We start from the raw sequence: 13,906 nt of genomic DNA, 5'->3' as shown, positions 1-13,906 counted from the left end.
ATCGTTGACATCGTGCAAACTTTCACTAAGTTTTTCCTGACCTGATGAGAAGACTCATCTGGGAAAAGATGGGAAGACTCAACGATATGCAAGCATCTGTATACAATTTGAACATGTTCCACTAAAAGAAATTCCAATTCTCATTGAGATGCCCCGTAGATATGTCAGTTTTGTGGTAGGTTTAGTGGCAGGTAAGAAGGTTGCTAGAAGATTGAATCTTCCTTTTATACCTGCTGCAGTAGTGTTGTGAACGATGGAAGTATTTCTATCTATCCGACAAATGCGCGGCGCCGCCTTACCACTTTAGGGAATCTTTTTTTTTTGGGGAATTTGGTCAACTACAAGATCTTCCCTTAAATAGCGTTATAAGTTTTGCCAAAGGTTCAAAGAGATTCTAAATCTCTTGAATTTTTATAAACAGTAACACAATGGGCAATAAACGGTAACATTAATTCCAAAAAATTGCTTTCGTCCTAGCTTGGAAATGTATATTATGAAATAGTTGGCTACTTTTATTTCATTTGACCAAACTGTAATTAGTTAGCTTATTATTATTTATAAGTTAGTTTATTATAATTTATAAGTTAATATAGTCTCATTCAAATTATTAATCTCGACTCTTATAGACGAATTATTAGTATTAGTAAGGGCAATGAGATATTTTGTAGTACAGAGTGTCTGCTAATATAACTCAGATTCATTAAGGCTATTGATTCACTTAATTCTAACTTTACGATATTAAACTCATTCCACGAAACATTTCTTTTTTCTTATTTTGTGTAAAGTACAAACTTCTTTGTTTAGTGTCTGAAAATTATATACATATATTTCTCCTGACCTAGAGACTATGCAACCCCGTTTACAATCAATATAAAATACTTATCGATGGTTGCAAAGAATACATCACTAAATATATTCGTAAATATCAAGAAGCTCATTAAGTTGAGACAAATTGATCTCCAGAAACATTAATTACATTTTCTTGCAATTGCAGTTTAATCGTACTAGGTTTCAAACTGCATTATTAAAACTTAAACGTCCTATGTTTTAAACTATTTAAGAAAAAGTCATTAAAAGATCGCTAATACAAATCTAGGTACTAAATGAAAACACACAGAAAAAGATGGTTTCAAAAAAAAACTATCTATGTGCGTAGTAGAGTAGTACTGGTATGAGAGTCAGGACTACTCATACTGCGATTTTAACTATAGGATATCTTCTTATTTGTATAAGTTATTTGTCATATAACTAAATTTTCCTGACATAAATTTTGAGAAACTAAGTATTTAGTGATTCAAAGAAGATGATTTTCATTATGAACTTAAGATACAGATAGGATATGACCAAATGCTTGCTTACTATACGAAAACTTTGAGTAAGAACATACCAAATAATGCTAAATTTTCAGTTTATATATTAAGCAATTATGTTATCATATCAGTTTATAAAATATTATCATGTAATATTTGATATTTTCGACTAACCTGATCAACTTCAATGAATCCTTGCGCATGTGGCGAACGTGATGTTCTCCATTTGGCAACAGCGACACCAACAAAGATGGCTGCCATTAAAGCAATACCAGCAAAGGACAATGTGAAGTACACATTACGTCCCTCTTTGGTCGCGTGCGTATGTGTGAATTCTCTACGTAAAGAAAAACTCTGAAAGGAAAAAGGATAGACTTTAGGTAAATACGGCATCAGCGACCTAATCTGAAATACCGATTCACGATGTCCCAAATCGTGTGTCATGAAATGTTGCACTTGTGGTTCGGTCTCTTGGTGTGCAACAGCAGCGGCAACCTCCTCTACGGCACGTTGCACAGCATCATCATCAACTGTTGGTAGGACGGTTTGGGTTTTAGTGCTAAAAGAAGAGATAAAAAATAAAATAATATTAAAAACAAATTTTATATGAAAATCGGTTGGAATATTTATGAAAATAAATAGTTTAAAACCCAAACCTGACAGTAGCCTCAGCATACTCCTCGCCACCAGTGTTATCCTTTTCGCTTTGTGCCAATTTTGTGGCATCATTTGCTGCTGTTATAAAAGTGCTACTAATTTCCTTACTAGGCATAGCATCAGCTGAACCTTCTTGTGCGCTCTGTGTCTTTAGCATTTCATCAACTTTCTTTGCCTCCATGCGTAATTTCTCCTCACGTAACTTTTCACGCTCAGCGGCCCGTTGTTCCTTGCGTTGCTTTTCGGCTAAACGTATACGTTCCTTTTCAGCTACTTTGCGTTCAATTTCCACACGATATTTATCCAAAATTGCTGCTTCAGCCTCTTCACTCATGCCCAAAGATGAACCGGGTATATCATCCTTGCTGCGTAGAGCCAAAATGTAATCATTCATTAGTTGTGAAATTTTCGCTGACAAATCAGGATAACGTTTAAGCATTGTCATGGATTGATTAACAGCACGATCAATATCAATTAAGCGTTCCAAGGTACGTGGTCGTTCGGAGGCAGCTGCTTCTAAACCGCCTGGACCACCAGAGTTTAAGAGGTGACGGTAATGTGCCAAGGCATGTGCACGATCTTTGTGTAGTGCGCGCAATAACTTTTGCAAACATTTTTCAACATGATGAGCCTATGAAGAAATGCATACATTATGAAGGAATCATAAGAGTATAGGGCGTAGGGGGTAGGGGGAAAACGACTTACATTTGGTGGTTGTTCAGTTAGAGCTTGAGTGTAGCAGGTCATTGCTTCACGTTTGCGTTGGTTAATGTGTGCCAAGACACGTTGCTGATGCATAGCAGCCAGTTGATGTTTCTCAGCGTTGCCTTCTTCTTCGAGTGCCTGAACAGAAGTCTAAAATTATATTCCCATATAAAGACGCATTGCACATCAAGAGAGAAAGAATATCAGAAAGAAGTAACTACTTTTTTGTTTGTTTACTAGTTTAATTCGTTTGCCTTTTACAGTTGTGAATATATATATCCGAACTTGAAGTTGGGGAAGTTTATTTAAAAATTGCATTATAGAAGTTGGAATTGGTGAGTGGTGTGCTTTGAGTATGAAGTGTGCACTCTAGATTTAACTTTTTTACAATTTTTTTCATAAAACTTCTTAAAATCGGGGGTTATGAAGTTCTATGAGTTAAAGTTGTGCATTATGAACATAATGACTAATGATTTTCAGAGGAAATTGTGCAATTTCTTATAGTTTGATAAATTTAATAAAAAATTTTAAAATACTAAAAGAAATTAGTGAAAGCTTTATAAAAATATGTAAGAAAGTTGCTTTCTTTTTGAATTTATTGTTTTTAAGTATTTAAAGTATATGTATAATATGTAGGGCTATTCATTTATTTTGAGAACCACAAAACGATTAATCCTATATAATATAAGTTTTTTTTATTTTAACTATAGAATTTTGAAATGAAACTGCAAATGTTCAGTTAAAAACATTTTTTATTTCTTATTGTCCAGTAAATTTTGCAACTCATTTTGAAATAAACCTTACCTGATTATTAAAATATTAAGATTCAATACATCGAACTACTAAATCTAAACTCCAAAATTTCTAATCAAGAAATATAATAAATATTATAATTGCAAGACAAAATTTGTTATTAAAAATATGGTTTAAGGTTTACCTATCACCTAGGACCTGATCTGAGTTTATAAACCTCATTAATAATTAATTTATTCGATTTTGCATTCTCTTACTAATGTTCTCTGTACTACTTTGCTATTTTAAGTTTTGACAGTATATCTCTTATTGTGCTATAATAATTTTAGATCACATGAATTCATGTATTTGCATCGCTAACACAACATTTTTATCTCCCAGGGTCAAATCATAGTCTTAAACAAATAAATAAAATCTGTAAGATTTCTTAGTTAACAGTAGTATAATATCTGTGTGATATTGCGTGGGAGGACTGTATGGTAACTCATTGGTCAACTAATAAACTTGACCAGCAGAATGAGAACGTAAAATATATAGAACACGTAGCTATGATATTGGGGTTGCTAAAACATCTGAAATGAAGATGATAAGATTCTATTTACGTTTATGGTAGTTACGTTATTACAATCTTTTAGTAGGACAATTTGTTTACATGTTCCAAAAGGCACATGGTTTCACAGATATTAACAAAAAAATATATGTGAGACTATATAAGACGGTAGAATTGTTACGCTTGTACGAATACAGTGAATTGCCGAATGTCATCTTCTTTGATGAGAAGAATTTTCCGATTGAATAATTCATAAAAAAAAAAACAAAATTTTGATAAAACATCGTTTGTGATAGTTTGGGCGAATATTGGGCGCATTCTGTTTTCAAACATTAGCATCAAGGTTAAATGGAATATCCACCATAAAAAATTTTTTCAACAAGATTCTAAAAAATCGCACATAACACGTAATCAACAATGGTGCATATTTCGGTGATCTTTTCGGTCATCAGATGCCAATCCGCTCGACCTCTTGGTATTCTTGGCATTTTTAGGTCTGACCTGCGGCACTAAAAACTATTGGAGTGTTAATGTGCTCAGAAAAGTGCTTTATTGTAAACGGATAAATATTTTTAAGGTTTATATTCTGTGAACGGATCTTAAACTATAGTTCCTGTTAAACATAGTCATAGTTAATGAGTTTTAAATTCAAATAAAACTGCAGCGATCTGCTAAGTTGTAGTTTAATTGGGTTACCCTGTAATATTGCTTAGGTTTCTGTGATCTTGGTTTGGCCTTGTTAAACATAATTAGATTAGCATAGTATATCGACAACACTACTACGACGAAATCATTTAATAAAGAATAAATAAATCTAGTTAATTTTATGAAATTTGTCTTTTATTAAAACACATTTTTTTTAAATATTTTCCCATTATTAATAATTGGGTAAAATTATTAAGGACCAGCACATAGCTAGGGGAAGAGGGATTACCACCTAAAGCTTCTCTGAAATGAAGTTAAGATTTACTATGAATACACAACTGAGTTAATTTCTGGCTACTGAATGGATTAAAAAGTTTTTGTTTATATCTCCTTTTAAGCCGCTAAAGAGTTTATGGAGTAAACACTAATTCTAAAAGAGATCAGACCTCTTTTAGAAAACTTATACATCACAGTTTTAAAATTATTAAATACACATACGATTTCTACTTAAGTTTGAAATTTATAATGCTTAATATGATTCTTCTGAACTGAAATCTGTATTCTTTATATCTTTTTAGCTTTATATTCTCGTGTGCTCTAACGAACATTTTTAAATTTTTTTCGAGACACCTCCAGCTCAAAAAGTACCCAGATTTTGTAAATTAAACACAAAAATTTAAATTTTATTCCAAATTTATTTTATCTCCTTCAAAATATGCTCCTTCTGAAGCGATACACATATGTCAACGGCTAACCCAATTTTCCATACACTTTTCGTAGGCCCGTGCTGGTATGGCTTTTAGTTCCTTCGGCGAATTCTCTTTTACCGATTCAATCGACTCAAAACGCTTACCACGAAGGGGCAATTTGAGTTTCGGGAACAGGAAAAAATCGCACGGCGCCTGATCCGGGTACTTTTTGAGCAGAAGGTACAACTACATACGTCTGTATATACAGGATGCTGTATACAGGACCTCTTTATATATGATCTGTATATATATGATCTGTATATGTAAGATCTGTATATATACGATCTGTATATATAAGATCAGTATGTATAGGATCTGTATATATAGGATGTTATGTACATCCTATATCCAACATATGTATATTTTATTCTGTTTATAGCAGCCTGCTTTTTTTTAAATTTTTACATTATTTATTGCGTTCTCTAACTCCTTCTAAGTTCTATACTGGACGCTAATATCTAATGACACTAATTATACCCTACAGTTTTTCTCTTTACTTCAACGGTTCTTCAAAAGATACTTTAACTCTTATTAAATTTCAAAAAGAACTGAAAAAAATATCTGCAAGCAAATTATTTTGCAGGCATATTAAATTGCAACTACACTCGTACTTCCGCTATTTGCACATTATTCTTGAACTTTGGAGAGGAACATGAGGAACGTGTTCCTTGATATCTGTTAAGGCAATAGATATACTAAATTCATGCTACTTATTGTTAGCCTAGTAATGACAAAAAGCTAAAAGTACATTAAGCCAATTAATTTAACTACAAGCTTCGTATCTGATCCCTCTTTCGCTCCCATTTGCACTACAAAAGTACATACATACATACATACATAGAGTATGAAAATGATATGGAACAGAAAAAGGCAAAAAAGCAAAAAAAAACATTAAAAATTTAATTACAGGAAAAGAAAAAAGAAAAAACACTGTAAAAAATTATAATAGCAGCAAGCATTTTACAAAGTAAATAAGGGAAAAGGAAATTAAGCTGTGAAAGTGTGCAATGGAATTGTTAATACTTAAAAAGTGAGAACAGGAGGAGCACAACAAAAAAAACAGGAGGGAAAAGGAAGAATGAAAAAAGGAATAAAGCCAAATATTGAAAATAAAAATTACATTACGAGTTTAAAAGCTTTTATGTTAACATAACAATAACAGTTATGGTAATATAATGAAAACAAGCAACAACAACTACATGAACAATAACAGCAATAGTAACAGTAAATAAGAGTAACAGGAGCAATAACAACAAACAATGCTATGCTGCACCTGCACCAAGCGAAAATGTGCATAGCGATGATACGAACCTGGAATCGTGCTGTCATACGTTGCTTGAAACTTTGTGCTGCTTTTGGATCGGCCATACGCATATCCTGGTATTTCTCTTCCAAATCAGACCAGTCCTTCATGACACGGGTGACCTTCTCGCGATGTGACTCCTCGAGGCGCTGTTGGGCTTCCTTTTTTTAGAATATGTTTGCTTTGTAAATATGTATGAGAAAGTTGAACACTTACTTTTTGACTTACTTTGTAGCTCTGATGCTCATAGTGCGGATCGAAATGTGTAAAGTATGGATCGACAGTGGGCTGATTGGTTGACGGTGGCATAGCTGGTGCAGCAGACATAGATAAATCACTTGCTGCAACCGAACCTTTGCCTTGTGTCGTCTCAATATTGCCCGATTTCAATTTTCCATCATCGCCATTATTATTAATTTTATCTGCTGTTGTTGCTACTGGTTTTGCACCACTTGAGCTACCATTCTGATCCCAATTATCACCAGTCTGTTCATCATCATTCTCTTCATAGTTTTCCACATCTTCGCCCGAATCGTACTCAGCGTTAACATCATCAGCTGTGGCATCGCTACTAGTTTCGCCAGCTGCTAATAAACGAAAATAACAATCAAATAAAAACAAAAATGAAAAAAAACACATTTTAATTACTATCCTCTGTATTTGTGGACAATTTAAATTTATGGTTATATGTGTTTTGGTGTGAGAATATGTATATGCAACAAACAATTGTAATGCATGCAACTAACCATCAATCATTTCATCCTCTTCATCATCACTCAAGAGGTCGTCATCATCGTCGATGTCATCATCAGCAGGTTCGGTCTCCTCCTCAGGCAAATTGCTTATTTCAGCGGGCATCACGACAGGTAAATCGGTTTTCTTGACACGTATCTCGTCGGCTGCACAAGTGTTGGAAAAACGAAAAACGAAAAAGGGAAAAGGAAGAAGAGTGGTGAAATACATAGTAAGTGTGAAATTAATTTTTAATTGGCACAAAAGATGCTAATGGGCAACAATGGCAGCGAGAGTGAATGCCGTATTGACTGCAGTTTGAAAGGCACTGACCAAATTGGAATTTTTACGTTTTCACGAAATTCAATTATCGAATTGCACAGGAAATCGACAATTCAAAATTGTTTTTTATAGTTTTTTGTATTTTTTTTTTTACTTTTGAATTTCATTGTTTTAAGTTTTCATTTTCCATTATCCGTTTTCCATTTCAAATTGTTGGTTTATTGTTGTTATTTTTGTTGTTGCTGTTGTTGTGCAAAGTGTTTTGCATACTTTAACAAAATAAATGAATTTCATGTTCGAAGCAATTGTTTTGCATTTTGTATTTTATTACAGAAAAATCTACTCAGATTGACTTTTTTTGGATTTTTTTTATATTTTTTTTTATATTTTTTTTTTTGAAATTTTATTTCATTTTAAACTTTAATCGAAATTAAAGTCATGAAACATTTAAATGTGTAATTTTTTATGCAAACAAAAGTTTAGCAACTTTAGTTAAGTTTGTAAAGTTTTTAAATCAATCAATGTTATCACACAAAATGTTTTAGTAATAGAAAATAGTGATATATGTGCGTATATATATATATATATATAGTTGTCTGCAGTCATCGATTTTGTTGGCAGATTTGTATTTAAATTAAAATTTAAAATTTTTTGGCTGGATTTAAAATTTTTCTAAGATCAACCACATAACCACAAACCGCAAACATAAATTGACGATGATTGTTTGTGTTTGGCTTCTGAAATTTAATTAAATTAAATTTTAATTTTTGTATAAATAGAAAATATAAAATAAGAAGATTTTTTAAAATATGAATTTTGGACTAAGAGCCATGTCGAACAGAGAGTCATAATAATATAATTAAATAATAAAATAATAACAAATAATATAAATAATTATAATTGTCGTTTTCTTCCTATCTTTAATACTATTTCGATACGTTTGTGTTTAAATTTAAAACATTAATTTTTATAAAGTACCAACCTTCAAAAGACTATGTGTAAAATTTCATGACATTTCGATTAGTTAGAAAAAAGTGACAGCCATTTAAGTGAAGCTACTTTTGTTATTCTCAAAACAAGAGATTCAAAACAATTTCGTGTGTTAATTTATCATTACTTCTTGATGAAAAAAAATACTGTACAAGCTCAGGAATGGTTTCAAAAGTGTTATCCGAACTCTGCTCCATCGAAAAGAACCATTTGTTATTGTTATTGTTGAATTTAAACGTGGTCGTACAGACACCGATGTTGGTGAACGTTTTGGTCGTCCAATTGAGGTGGTTACTCCAGGAAACATCAAAAAAGTTCAGAAATTGGTTATATCTAATTGTAAATTTAAATTGCATGAGATAGCTGAGACCGTAAAGATATCAAAAGGCAGTGTGTTTACAATTATGCATGAACATTTGACGATGAGAAAGCTCTTTTCAAAGTGGGTGCTGCATTTACTCACAGTCGATAAAAAACAACAACGTGTTGATGATTCAAGACCAGTGTTTGGCCATGGATCCATCACTTCACTCCGGAATCAAAACGATTCTCATCTTAGTGGACTGCAGCCGGTGAACCAAGTCCGAAGCGTCAAAAGACACAACAGTCAGCTGGGAATGTTATGGCTTCAGTATTTTGGGATGCACATGGTATAATCTTCATTGACTATCTCGAAAATGGAAAAACAATCAATAGTAAGTACTACACGGCATTACTGGATCGTTTGAAAGCAGAAATTGTGAAAAAACGACCGCATATGGCGAAGAAAAAAATTTTGTTTCACCAAGACAATGCACCATATCACAAGTCAATAAAAACAATGGCAAAATTGCACGAATTACACTTTGAATTGCTTCCTCATACACCGTATAGTCCAGATCTGGGCCGAGCGACTACTGGCTATTAGCTGATCTCAAAAATATACTCGCCGGTGAGAAATTCATCTCAAATGAAGAAGTAATTGCTGCAACTGAAGCCTATTTTGAGGTAAAAGACAAATGATTTTATAAGCACGGCATCTAGAAGTTAGAGAAGCATTAGAATAATTGTATTGCCCTTGAAGGAGATTATATTGATGAGTAAAATCGATTTTTGATGAGTAAAATCGAAAAAATTTGTTTTTCTTAGTTAGTCACACGTCTTATTGACTGATGTGTTATATATTTACTTCTAATGGGAGGAAATTCCGATGTTTATGACTTTCCTTTTGATCAATTTTAAATCGAAATTTATCTTTTTTCTTATTTTCAATTTTTTACGTTACATTAAAAATAACTACAAAATCAAATTATTCGTGACCATTGACTCTCTAATATCCTTAAGGCCTGTGTTATATAAAGTGTTACGGGCACGTCAAAATTGGCTCTTTCGGGCTATGACGAAAAATCATGTTATGTAGACTGTCATATCAGTTTGTTAATTTCGTATTTTTACTATTACTTTTGTACTTTTTGATTGTGCCTGAATTTTAAAGAAAACATATACATATAACATGGCTTTGACTATGGTAAGTAACGAGGCACAGATAGCATCGGTTTTCATGACCGAATTTAAGCCGACATTTGTTTTTTTTCTCTCACTCTCAGTTTTTTAATTTACATCGAAAACAACAACGGTTTTGATTTTGATGTGCTCGTGACACTTTACATAACATGGGCTTTAGCGTACGAAATTATAAAATGCATACTTAATTTTAATAATTCTCTCATTAAGATTTTCACTTAATTCGAGCTTCTCTTAAAATGAAGCACATTTTTTAGGTTCGTTTAAGATCAATCTAAATGAAAAGTATTGTAAGTTATGGTTATTCATTATGTGTCCCTGATTTGTCAGCATTGTTTCAGTGGTATATGTCAAAGAAAACTGTCATATATTTTATTTCTAATTCATATATATGTATTTAGTTTGAGGTGTGCTAAAACATTATAATTTGTATGATGATTTTTCGCATCGATTACTTATTAGATTTTTAGATCAAATATTTAAAAATAATATTATAATCTTATATATAAGTAACTTAAAGTTGTGTTTATTTTAAATTATAATTAAACATTAATTTTATGAAAAATATTGACTTTTTTTTTTGCTATTTTTTGCTATTAAAACAATTATATATAGGTAAATTAGAATGTAAGTTTTTTATTTGCAGATATCTGAAACGTGGTTTAAATGATTTTGAAATTGCTAAAAGAAGGAGCATTATGAATAAAAAAAGAGAAATAGAACCTGTAAGTGGAAGTAATTATTATTACGTTGTGTGAATTTGTGTAGTTATTAAGGTTAGGTTAGGTTGAGAAGGCGCGTGCTGGCAGTTATCGGCACTTCCACTCGGAGGCATATATTGCCCATTGTATTGCCCTTAATCTGCTATTCTTGTTAAATCATTTGGTTTTCCAGATAAAGTTGAGAAGATCTGATAAGTTTACTTTCGTTATCTTTTCCAGGCCTGTGAGAAAGCAATCCTCAAGATATTGAAGTCGCCTTGTTTGCAGTCTTGGACAGAGACAGAGAAAGTGGTTAATGGATTCTACCTCCTCCTCATTTTGACAACTCCTGCATAATCTACTTGTTAGAACTTGCCACCGTAGAAGCATAGGCGCAATAGTACAGTGCCTCGTTAGTACTTTAGTAAGTACAGAACCTGCAGGTTTGCTGAAGAAAAGCGAATGGTTTTCGCTTTATTTTTGTCCAAACTAGGCCATAAGTTTCTAGCGAACTTACAGTCTTCGCGGTTAGTCCATAAATCGTTAGTCACCTTATTGGTGATTCCCTCTATGATCCTAAAAAGTTTGCATGTCGATGTTTGTACTTAGAGGTACATCTCATCTCATCGCTAATTTATTCCCTCCAATATCGCAATGTCCAGGAACCCAGCAAAGAGATAACTTTTAATATATTTTTTTAAAATATTAGATTTAGTACTGACATACTCGAAATTTAGAATATTTTATAATTATGTAAAAACAATTTTTTTTTCACAAATTTTATTATAAATTAAATTATTATTTTTAAACATAAAATAATCATGGCTGAAGCAAATCAGTAAAGAAGAGAAGGAGTTAGATACAGTGGAAGAGTTTGAAAAAGAATGTCCATTTGCACGTCAGGACAGTTACAGACGGTTCGGAAATAATTGTGATTGTATAAAAAGACCAATTGAGGATACCTTATCTAAACCATTGGTCACTGGTACAACCAAATCTCTTAAGTATGATGTTGTTTGTTAAAACAATTTAACAAATAAAATTAAAAAAATATTTATTTTAGTCAATCTATTGAAGAAAAGCAACAAAAACAAGAGAGACATGCAATTTATGAGTGTTGGGGTGTTGATGGTATTATTCCACGTCCATGCATTTCAAACACCGACCAAAAACAAGAGGAACATGAAGATTTAGAGCGTTGTGGTGTAGTTGATATTCCTATTCCAAGTGCATGCACTTCAAGCACCGAGCAAAAAAATGTCGAAGCTGCTCCATGCACTTCAAGCACCGAGCAAAAAAATGTCGAAGCTGCTGGTTCGCCAATTATTGCAGATGATCACAGTTGTGATGAAAACTGTAATTTTTCTCTCTGTATTGACGCATTAATAAAATCCCTTTTAGAAGATAAGGAAGGGAAATTATTGCCCTCTAAAAAATATGACAATGATCATTTGAATCGCAAAGTAAATATAAATATTTTGTTTTGTGTTTTTCTTTATTATATAAATAAAAAATTTTATTTTAAAGAGAGGTATCTTTCGTTGGCAAAATACGTCTTATAATGTTAGTGGTCATATTTCGGACCAATGCCAAGAAACAGGTTGTATAACAGTAAAGGATTCAAAAAATTGTGCGTTAAAATCGTCTAAAATAAATTGCCAAACAAAAGTGAGTGCGGTAAGCTTAAATTTAATTAAGTATTTAAATGTTGAGAATAATCTAATTTTCATTTCAGTGTAAATATGATGAGAATGAAATTGATATTTTTCAAGAAAGTTCCTTTAATAGTCAAATTCCTTTAAATCCTAACAACAATCAATCATTAACAATCGCTAAAGACAGTAAACGGAACCGAAATACTAAAATCCTTGATGTGGTGTCATTGGATGGGTATAGAGGAATGGATCCAATCGATCTTCTGGTAAAATATATTGAAACTCCATCTGATTCAAAAAATGTTGAAAATAAAGGTAATTCTAAGAAAAAAACTCTAAATAAGAAAGAAAATGGAGTTAAGAAGGATGTACTGGATACTAAAGAAAATTATAACAAAAATAAATATGTTAAAAAGCAACAAAGTAATGCTAAAGATATAAAAGAAAAAGTGAACATTGAAAGAGATATAAAGGACAAAGAAATTGACTTTGACAAAAATATTATATGCAAAGATAAACTTCTAAATAATAAGACTGAAAAAGGTAAGAAAATTAAAAATTTTGTTAATTTTAATGTTGAAGCAATATTAATGAATCAAATATTCTAGAAATGGATGCAAATGTACACGAAACTGGAGAAATTGCTCTAAAAAAAGACAATAAGAAAAAAGGCAAAAAACAACGAGCGAACACTGATAAACCAAAGAGTAATTCTATTCGTCGTAAATATTAAACGCAGGCGTTTTTTGTTAAATTAACAATCATTCTGTAAAAAAAATTAATAAAAAATTTATAACAATCTTCAGAAACTAACTCTAAGCCAGCTCCCAAGGAACTGATTCTAGCGATTATAACTTTGGGCATTTTTTTTTACCAAAAAAAAATCTTCTATTAAAAATAAATAACATCATAATAGAAATTCCAACGTACCAATACCGTCGTATATACTGAAAACAATTTTGTTACCAGTTTCATCTGTTAATGATTAATATTAATATTAATTGTACCGATACCTACGATAGATGTTTTGTAATATACATATGATGTAACTGGAACTACCCATAAGGCTAAAACATCAAACAATTTATTTTTAAATTGCGAAATGATCATAACAAAATGAGGTTAAATTATTATGAACATTATAGATATTATAATAAACTACAGAGACATTCAGTTTTAATACTAATTATAGTAGTAAGTGGCGATATATCTGCTATTGCTTCAAAAAAAACTTTCGATGTAAATTATCATTATGACATAATAATAAACAATAATAACATAATAACAACAACCAGTACAAGACTATTAAATTACGCAGTACTACAAATCTGTCTGTAGTTGTCAAAATTATTATTAGCGACACGTCATGTA

The 13,906-nt window shown here is 31.7% G+C and overlaps 2 protein-coding genes across 3 annotated transcripts in view; one reads left to right on the top strand and one right to left on the bottom strand.

Moving 5' to 3' along the window:
• The window catches only part of LOC119669496 (amyloid-beta-like protein), a 42,928-nt gene that overhangs the window by 558 nt on the left and 28,464 nt on the right, over nt 1–13,906 (bottom strand). The window contains exons 4-10 of the mRNA XM_038079400.1: nt 7,419–7,571; nt 6,889–7,256; nt 6,681–6,833; nt 2,673–2,822; nt 1,967–2,598; nt 1,725–1,869; nt 1,485–1,664 (exon numbers count right to left, since the gene is read on the bottom strand). Of these exons, the coding sequence (XP_037935328.1) occupies nt 1,485–1,664; nt 1,725–1,869; nt 1,967–2,598; nt 2,673–2,822; nt 6,681–6,833; nt 6,889–7,256; nt 7,419–7,571 (1,781 nt within the window). The remainder of the gene's footprint in view (nt 1–1,484; nt 1,665–1,724; nt 1,870–1,966; nt 2,599–2,672; nt 2,823–6,680; nt 6,834–6,888; nt 7,257–7,418; nt 7,572–13,906) is intronic.
• Nucleotides 10,876–13,792, top strand: LOC119669498. 2 transcript variants are annotated; one of them, XM_038079402.1, is made up of 6 exons: nt 10,876–10,904; nt 11,712–11,884; nt 11,944–12,343; nt 12,408–12,548; nt 12,616–13,078; nt 13,144–13,792. In XM_038079402.1, the coding sequence occupies exons 1-6, from the start codon at nt 10,878–10,880 to the stop codon at nt 13,266–13,268; spliced, it is 1,329 nt and encodes a 442-aa protein (XP_037935330.1). In that variant the 5' UTR covers nt 10,876–10,877; the 3' UTR covers nt 13,269–13,792. The 2 variants fall into 2 exon arrangements, with proteins under 2 accessions (XP_037935330.1, XP_037935329.1); XM_038079401.1 differs by having other exon boundaries at nt 12,408–12,557; nt 13,144–13,791.

This window comes from Teleopsis dalmanni, chromosome 1 (assembly GCF_002237135.1).
Source record: "Teleopsis dalmanni isolate 2A chromosome 1, ASM223713v2, whole genome shotgun sequence".
In the NCBI taxonomy this organism is placed as follows: Eukaryota; Metazoa; Arthropoda; class Insecta; order Diptera; family Diopsidae; genus Teleopsis; species Teleopsis dalmanni.
The sequence above is the reverse complement of the archived record's forward strand: the minus strand, read 5'-3'. Positions and strand labels throughout refer to the sequence as shown.